This window comes from Triplophysa dalaica, chromosome 3 (assembly GCF_015846415.1).
Source record: "Triplophysa dalaica isolate WHDGS20190420 chromosome 3, ASM1584641v1, whole genome shotgun sequence".
In the NCBI taxonomy this organism is placed as follows: domain Eukaryota; kingdom Metazoa; phylum Chordata; class Actinopteri; order Cypriniformes; family Nemacheilidae; genus Triplophysa; species Triplophysa dalaica.
This window is the reverse complement of record NC_079544.1, coordinates 25446379-25455506: the sequence shown is the minus strand read 5'-3', so window position 1 is coordinate 25455506 and position 9128 is coordinate 25446379. Positions and strand designations below refer to the sequence as shown.

General features: G+C 36.2%; 2 protein-coding genes across 2 annotated transcripts; both read left to right on the top strand.

Annotated features, from left to right (window-relative positions):
• Positions 1 to 1016: 1016 nt before the first annotated feature.
• admp (anti-dorsalizing morphogenic protein) lies at positions 1017 to 2950 on the top strand. The gene is made up of 5 exons (XM_056743009.1): positions 1017 to 1314; positions 1583 to 1719; positions 1799 to 1921; positions 2116 to 2317; positions 2481 to 2950. Exons 1-5 carry the CDS (start codon positions 1017 to 1019, stop codon positions 2897 to 2899), a joined length of 1179 nt encoding a protein of 392 aa, XP_056598987.1. The 3' UTR covers positions 2900 to 2950.
• Positions 2951 to 5597: 2647 nt separating this feature from the next.
• Positions 5598 to 9115, top strand: cib3 (calcium and integrin binding family member 3). Its single transcript, XM_056744141.1, has 6 exons — positions 5598 to 5663; positions 6078 to 6112; positions 7551 to 7662; positions 7854 to 8001; positions 8216 to 8411; positions 8979 to 9115. The coding sequence occupies exons 1-6, from the start codon at positions 5613 to 5615 to the stop codon at positions 8998 to 9000; spliced, it is 564 nt and encodes a 187-aa protein (XP_056600119.1). The 5' UTR covers positions 5598 to 5612; the 3' UTR covers positions 9001 to 9115.
• The last annotated feature ends 13 nt before the right edge of the window (positions 9116 to 9128 follow it).

The following is a 9128-nucleotide window of genomic DNA, read 5'->3' as shown; positions in this document are numbered from 1 at the left end:
ACTGAAAGATCACATTTGTAGAAGACTGACATTTATGTTATATGACTATATAGTCAGATTGTTTAACAAGTCATTTTAGGCATTGCAAAAACCTACATTAACAACTGAAAGAAAACAAAAATCTTTTGTATAATATAAGCAGAGCTCAAGCCATTAAGCTCCATTAGTATTGAGAAACCTCCAGAGTGCCAGACGGACCTGGAAATGAAAATACACTGTAATGAGCCACTAATGAAAACAAACACATCAGAGTAAAAATGAAACAAATCTAAAGCACCCAACAGAATCCCTCACACTTACATTAACTGTCTTTTCATTCAGACTTAGCGAGGAACGAGCCCCGTTTTTATGCAAATATCCATTAATTCTTTCATTAACATCAATGCTTGATTTTCAAGCCAATGAGCTCATTTTTTATGTGCTCGGGCGCAAATCCTGTTTGAGCAGGTGTGTTTGCCATTACCATGAAAACACAGGGCACATGCTGGAACCTTTGTCGAAATAATTGTTGTTCCTCTATCAGATTATCCTCGTTTGTTTCAATTAATGGATCCATTTTGAAGGAAGTTAACCACCTGCGGTGCGCAAACAGTGCGTAAAAGAGGATCTCGGACTCTCCAAACGCGCTTCGTCCCGCTTATATGAGCATTACGCACTTTAACAACAGGGTAGTTTAACCATTTTGGCTAACTTTCTTATTTTAATTGAAATAAGTAAGGCTCGTTTTATAAAGCAATACCGCTGCACAGTTGAGAAACAGTAATTTCCTCCCAGAAGAGCACTGCTCCAGTTCGCACCTTGTTAACAGCTCCAATTAGATTTGCTTTACATTCATTGATTGTTGATTTACATTTGCGACTAAATAGCGGCTCTTTATTGCTGTTGACCGACGGCTTTAGACAAAGACCTTGGCGACATCATATAAACCGGTGCCAATCTGGAGCTGGTTCAGTCAGTCCACCTTCCACTTCCCAAGGACATCTCTGAGGATTTGCGCATTCGCAGCACCGGTGAACATGTTGCCTGTGGTGATCTGCATTTCCCTTGTGGGATTAACCATAGGCAGACCGTCTCTGAATTACTTGGAAAACCGCTTTGGCGAGGAAAACGAGTCTGAAGAAGTGCGTTCGGAGGCAATAAAGAGGCTCCTGGAAGTGTTTGGAATGGAAGATCCTCCTGCGGCTCTGGCTCGGGGACACAAACAGCCTCCACAATACATGCTGGACCTGTACAACACCATCGCTGATGTGGATGGCGTCACCAAAGACCCGACGCTGCTGGAGGGAAACACGGTCCGCAGTTTCTTCGATAAATGTAAGTTACGAGTCATCTTTTCTTTACATCTGCTCGTAGAATAACGTAAAAGAGACAGGTTTTAGGTTAGATCGTGACAAAAACACATTTGTATGTACATCTCACGTGTATGTAAGATTTTAAAGCCGTGTGTAAAAACTCAACTCCGTGCGTAAAGTGATTTTGTCTGCGCAATAGTTGGTCTTTATTCGAATGCAACGGCAGTGTTATCATCCAATTCTTTCAATTGTATATTTTTGTCCAGTCTAATGTCACCATCTCTGTTTAGTGCACAGCGATCAGGTTGAGTTTCGCTTCAACCTCTCCACGGTGGCCAAGAGTGAAAAGATCCTCACAGCTGAACTTCATCTGTTCAAGCTCAGGCCTCAAGCATCGTTGACCTTCAACAGACATCACTTCTGTCAGGTACGTCATACTCACCCACTAAAAAGTAAAGGATTAAAAGATTCTTCCAGTTGTTCATGAGATGGTTTCTCTTCTGCAGGTCAATGTCTATCAGATTCTGGATAGCAGCAAAATGAATGTTTCTCAAGGGAAGAAGCTGCTGTCATCCAGACTGGTTCCCATTCACTCCAGTGGCTGGGAGGTTTTTACCATTACGCAAGCTGTAAGTATCTGTGAAGCTTCAACGGATGTGCTCATGTTTAACAGATAAAGGGTGAAAATCTGAATTATTTTTATCATATGAAAACTTGATAAGATAACAGACTTGCTTGCGAGGAAACAAGATAAGATGTTTTGTTTTCGGCATACATTGTTTCTGTTCATTTTTCTTTAGTAACATGATGTTTATTTCTTCAGGTAAGGTCTTGGATGTCAGACGAGGGCAGTAATCTTGGTCTCTTGGTGACGGTGAGAAGCCTCGCGGGGATTCAAATGGATCTGAAGACCGTGCGGTTTGCATCGGGCCGTGATCACCATCACAGCAAGCAGCCCATGCTGGTTCTCTTTACCGACGATGGCAGACGGGCCACATCTCAGGAGGGCTCTCTTAAAGGTACAGGTGAGAATTTATTAATCACAATATTCAGTGTGAACACTTATCATAAAACAAAATCTGTAATATCCAAACTCCTCCATTAAGCTCTTTCCAAAGAAATGCAGATATATTATTGATTTACTTTAGATTGTCATTCTAAAGTAAACTGTTTTCTCTTCAGGCTCAGATGAATCTGCCGCTGTGTCCAGTCTTCCGTTTCCCAGCCCCCCTCGGCCATCAGCGGGCCGCCGCAACGCTCGCTCCACAGACTACGATGATGGTGGAGAGATGCCATGCCAACGTCTGCCTCTTTACGTGGACTTTGAGGAGATCGGCTGGTCCGGCTGGATTGTGTCACCACGTGGTTACAACGCCTACCACTGCAAAGGTTCCTGCCCGTTCCCTCTGGGACAAAACATGAGGCCGACAAACCACGCCACGGTGCAGTCCATCATCAATGCCCTTAAACTGACCAAAGGCATCGAGACGCCGTGCTGTGTTCCAGACAAACTCTTCAGCATTAATCTGCTGTATTTTGATGATGATGAGAATGTGGTTTTGAAGCAGTATGATGATATGGTGGCAGGTAGCTGCGGGTGTCATTGATATATTGATCTCGGAGCGGTTTGAACGAGCCACGGGATTGGACAAAATACAGACTAGATTATTGTGGCAGGACTCTCCCAGATGATGCTGTTGGGTGTTCTTGCTGAACTGTAAATATGTGTAAATAGATCAAATTTAATATATAGAGGAGCTTGAGTTGATAAGTTGTTTTGTATAAAAATTAAATGTGTATATTGCATGTTGTGAACTATTATAAAGTCTAAATAAATTCTTACCAAAAATTGATTTGAGTTGGTTCTTTATTTCTTACTTCCATAAAAACGTATTTGCACAGAGTTGGTTCAGACATTTTACTTTTAAAGTATGTAATATGCATTTTGCAACATGATTTTTATGATCATAAATACACTTGTAGAATTTAAAATTATGAAATAAATTATGGCTATAACTAAAATAATAATAAAAATGAATAAATAAATAAAATAAAAATGAATAACCAATAATAATAAAAGATTAATTAAATACATTATTAATAAAACATAATTATGGAAAGAGTTAAATAATTATAATGTTGTTTCAACATTATACTTCAATGAATAATAAAATGAACTTAAAGTATACTTATACTTTTACCCATATTACCTCACACTGATAAAAGTTCTCAAACAAGGATCTTCGTTGAAGAAAAAAGTTGGTTCCCCAAAGAACATTTCAGTCAAAGATTCTTAAAGGTCAGTTTCCTTCTTACCTTTTTCTAGTCTTTTTTGAACCGCTACAAATATTTCTCATTAAGTTCAAATAGGAATTTGTTCCAGCAAAGGCAACAGATGACAAATAGAGCCATGCTGACATCACGGCTGAGAGAGAAAGTTAAAAGTAGAGAGAGAGAGAGAGAGAGAGAGAGAGAACAGATGCATGGTACAGGATCAACTGATACCATGAGTCGTCTCTGCCAACCAATTCAACTCACAATAATGAGACAAAGCATGAAGCTTGCATATTTAATAACATAATTGCAAAGCTTTTGTTGACATTAACACACAATACACTTGAACCTGAAGGCATTTTCACGACATCTGTGCTCAAAGTACAACATCTGAGGCCAAAATGTGAAGAGCGTGAATTTACAGAATCTAATCAGAAAAATGGGACCTTGAATCTTAAAACTTAAAAAATTATGTAGCACGAGTTCAATCAACTTACAGCGCTCATGTGGGCTGTGCTTAAATATTTCATTTATTTACCTTAACATTCATATAGCATACTGAAGTATATTATTATACAAGTAGTTTTGAAATAATTGAACACTGACTTGATGTCAGTCATTGAATGATTCTCCACAGAAGCACACCACATACTGCATTTCTGATGTGTGTCTTCCTCATTGTGGCAAGAAATATGATGGCTTACCAAAGCAAACTCGAATCACCTGAAGGGTACCTTCAAAGAAAACGATTATTCACTACAAAACAACATCAATAATACTAAAGACATCTTAAATTTCGTCATACATCTTACTAACATCTATATGAATGCCCAAAAAGTGCTTTTTAAAAAAAAGCAAGAATAATCAAACTTTCAGGCACAAGGGCTTATGGGTATTTCATTGCACGGGAAATGTATTGTTAGGTTTACTTAATTTTAACTGTAGTTTGCACAACTCAAATTTTTCCATACACTTCATGCATACTTTTGAGCTTTTCTTGTAATTTATATTTTTGTGTTGCATGAACAAAGGATTTTATGTTAAGCTAGAAATTTTATAAATTTGTTTATTTTTAAGTAGAAGCTACTTAAAATGATACAATATGGTTGTTGAGACAACACATCACTTTTTACAGTGTAACACATTACAGTCCAAAAGAAAGAAAAATCCCAGATGAGATCTCTTTCATCTCTCAATTATTTCTAGACATCAACAAGATTCAAAAGAGAACAAATGAAAGAACTCTCACCTGCGTCTCAGATATTTCTTCTGAGGAAAAGAAATCTGACAAATGTGTCTGTCATTAGAGTTTGAGAAGAGATGTCAACAATGTGTCAAATGGACCTCAGATTTGTCGAGTTTGCGATCAAAAGTCAACATTATTGAAGATGAACTCTAACATTTCTTATCAAATTCAGTCAAATCCAGATTATTTGACCTCAACCCTTCATACTCTTCATTTGTTTCAACAATTCTCTTTCTAGTTCTCTTTAGCAAATTCAGGAGACACATCTGAGACAAAGTTGAGATGTAAACGAAACAACCGTGAACTTCAAAAATCTCATGAGCTATGAAAGAGCACTGTCTGTATCATCATGCAAAAAATCCTCATAACAAGTTTCATCAAACTTGTTTATTTTATCATTTTGTTTTTAGAATGAAACATGACCTTTTCATTGACACAGTACAAATCTACACATCCTCAAAATAAAGACTGTGTTGAGTTAAACCTTTAGTATATAATGAGCATCACATCATCACATGAAGACATGAGTAATCTGATGCTCTCACCTCCTCAGTCTCCATCTGTACGCTCTCTCTCTCCCTCTGATCGACAGGCTGTATTCACATCACCAGAGCCGCTCATTCATGCCAGTAAAATGATGAAATGCTGCCATTATAACAGAGAACTAAAGGTTGACGGAGACCGACACCTGATCTTCATGTCTCTGTACTGTTGTCTCACTGTGTGCCAGTATTTCATATCTGAAGCGTCCGCTGGCACACGGCTGGAGTTGACCGAGACTTTGCCATGGCACTGAGAACATGGGCAACAAACAGACCATCTTCACATCTCAACAGCTCGACGCTTATCAGGTCTGTCACATCACTTTCACATGATTATATTTTAGCAGCAGCTCATGAAGAAAATGCCTTTACATTGTAAAAAGGAAGACTTTGAGATATTTTGCTGTGGAAAACAGACAGAATTAAAGGATAAAATCATCAAGAATAGATACACATAGGCTTTACAAATTTCATCCGAATAGTAACGGACTGACTTTACGAACTACATAATTTACATGATTATCATAAATTCATTTGTATAATTTAAATTAAAAGCAACAAAATTGTTTGAGACATTTTTTTATTACGCATAACTTTTAATCTAAAAATACCTTATATTAAAACATGTACATGTTCCATGTTCAATTTAATCAGGTTAATATTGTGTAAAAAAATATATTTTATATATTGTTGCATTTTATGCTTCTCTTGTATGTATTATAGGACTGCACTTATTTCACCAGAAAAGAAATTCTGAGGTAAGTTAACAGCATTGTTAAAAATATTTGATAAAAAAGAAGAATAAATTAGCAAGTTTTTAACGAGAATTGTAAGGAAAAAAGCAACAGAAAACATTCATCGGTTGATTTTTCAAATGTAAAAACCTTCAAATATACAGAGAAAAACTGTAATAAATTGATCAAGAATATCATTTTATTAGGTTCTAAATAATAGAAGTAAATTATATTAATTATTATCTATGAATCTTTGAATTATTCAACATCTAAAATATTTAACGTGTACTTTTACAGTGAGGTTGAAATCATGTTTTATTGCAAGTAAAAAAGTTAAGTCACCACCAAGTTTAAAGTCAAAAATAGTGAAAGGACTTAAACTCTTCACATTTGATGATTTCATTTAAATATTCATGTTTATTCACTTTTAAGCTAACATTATTATCACTTATGTAAATTCGAGTGTTTTTATGTTACAAGCAGTGTTGGGTAAGTTACTCTGAAAAGTAATTAATTACTAGTTACTAATTAGATATTCAATCGTGTAATTAAATTACTGTACAAATAAATCTCTCCAAAAAGTATTTAATTACTTATTACTAATTACTTTCTATATCCTACATCAGCCTTGATTAGTTCAGTGATTCAACATGAAACGGCTTATTTAATTCATTCATTTATTTTTAACTGACCAAAGTATGCAAATGTGAGAAGGATACATTAAGCATACATTTTAAAGTTAGACTTATCATTTTGATGTAATTTCCACTATTGAACATATTACACAGTATTTAGTGCAATTACATCAGAATTAACTGTAATTAAATTACGGAAAAAATAAGAGTAATCCATTACTTTAAAAAAGTAGTTCAATTACAGTAACGAATTACTTAGTAACTAGTTACACCCAACACTTACACGTTATGTCATTTAAGAAATGTTTAACGTTACGTTTTTGTGTTCATGATCTCAATTTTAGTAGTGAGAAGTCTATGGAAAGAACACTTGCAAAAAACATTTGTTCAAAAGCAGATTTTTATAACCAGTTATCCCAATTGAATAGAATTCAGGAGTCGAAGATGCATCTTTTCATATCACTTTGAAAAAATGCAGAATTTTTTTTTTTAGGGTAGTTCTATAATCGTTAATTCAATCTCATGTGGTTGTAAAGCGGTATGTGAGTCTTTCTTCAGTGGAACACCAAAGAGGACATTTTGAGAAATGTCTTAGTGATTTTGTGTTCATACAATGGAACCCAATGGGGTTCAGTGTTGTTTGGTTATCAACATTCTTCAAAATATCTTCTTTTGTGTTCTGAAGGAAAAAGAAACGCATACAGGTTTGACATTACACTAAGGTGAATAAATGATGACAGAATGTTTACTTTTAGGTGAACACATTTTAAACACATCGCATTGAAACATGTATCAAGGATTATTAAAGAAGGTTATCTCTTTCTCAGACTGTTTCATCGGTATCGAGATTTAGCTCCTCAACTTGTACCGCTGGATTACACCGAGCAGCCGGACGTCCGTCTGCCGTACGAGCTGATTGGCAGCATGCCCGAGCTGAAGGTTTGACACATCTCACAGCCCCTCTGCAGTCTCCATGTTCCCGTGAATTATACATGTCGAACTAATTGATAGCGGTCTTGGTGAGGTTAAATGTTATTAGATCCCCTTAAACCTGAGAGAAGAAAAACCTCAGCAGAGTTTCATCATCATGTGTTTGTGAAGTGTTTTGTACAGTTTCTGTTGTTGTTCAGGATAACCCGTTTCGTCAGAGGATCGCTGAGGTCTTCTCAGAAGATGGAGAAGGAAACATGACTCTGGATGATTTTCTAGACATGTTTTCAGTTCTAAGTGAGATGGCACCACGGGACCTGAAGGCCTACTATGCATTTAAGATATACGGTGAGAATTTATTTGATTTTGTTGCTCAGGAATCTCACGTTGAGTACAAGTTCAACTATACCCAAGTGTCGTTTTAAGTATATTTCAGAGAAGCACATGAAATGTACACTTTCATTTTTTCCAGTTTAAAAGATGTACACTCATGGCACACTTGAATAAACTTCTTTTATTGAATTAGGAGCAGCGTTGAATAAACATCACGTCTTTCCTTTAGACTTCAACGACGACGACTTCCTCTGTAAATCAGATCTGGAGAAGACTCTGAATAAACTGACTCGCAACGAGCTGACAGAGGATGAGGTGAGAATGGTGTGCGAGAAGGTCATCGATGAGGCCGATCTGGATAATGACGGACGTTTGTCACTGGAGGATTTTCAGAATATGATCACGAGAGCTCCAGACTTCCTCAGGTGACACACGTCACTATCACAAACCTCATTGATTTCCATTAACAACAGTAAAGGGGTGGATTATTACATTTTACTCTTTAAGAGACTTTCTCAAAACTCTGTCATCAGTTATTCATCCTCATGTCATTTCTAAGCTGTACGACTTTCTCCTGCAGAACACAAAAAAAGTTATTTTGATGATTGTTTATAACCAAACAGCACTGAACTCCAATGACTTCCATTTGTATAAAAAAATTAAAAGATACATATCTCAAACTATCTACTTTTGTGTTCCACTGAAGAAAGACATACAGGTTTTCAACCTCACAAGGGTGACTAGATGATTGGAACTATACATTTAACTAAAAATGTTGATCTCCAATTTAAACAACTTCATAGCTCAAATAATTGTAATAATCAAATAAAGTCCCGTCACAAAACTATAAATTCTGCTTTTAAAACCAACTTCCAGCTTACTCCGTAAGCTTTTATTTATAGTTATTTTTATTTATAGTTTTAATACATAACTGTAAATGCAGTTCATGTCTTCACTATTTTATTAAATTGCATAATCTTCATCTCTTCCAGCACCTTTCATATCAGGATATAAAGATTTTCCATGACGTTCTGGGATTGACCAACAGGATTGTTTTTACAGGGGATGTAACTACGCGGGATGCTCAACAAAAGGCCACTAAAAAAGATGATGCAACGATAAAATTCACTTCACACTCAGTT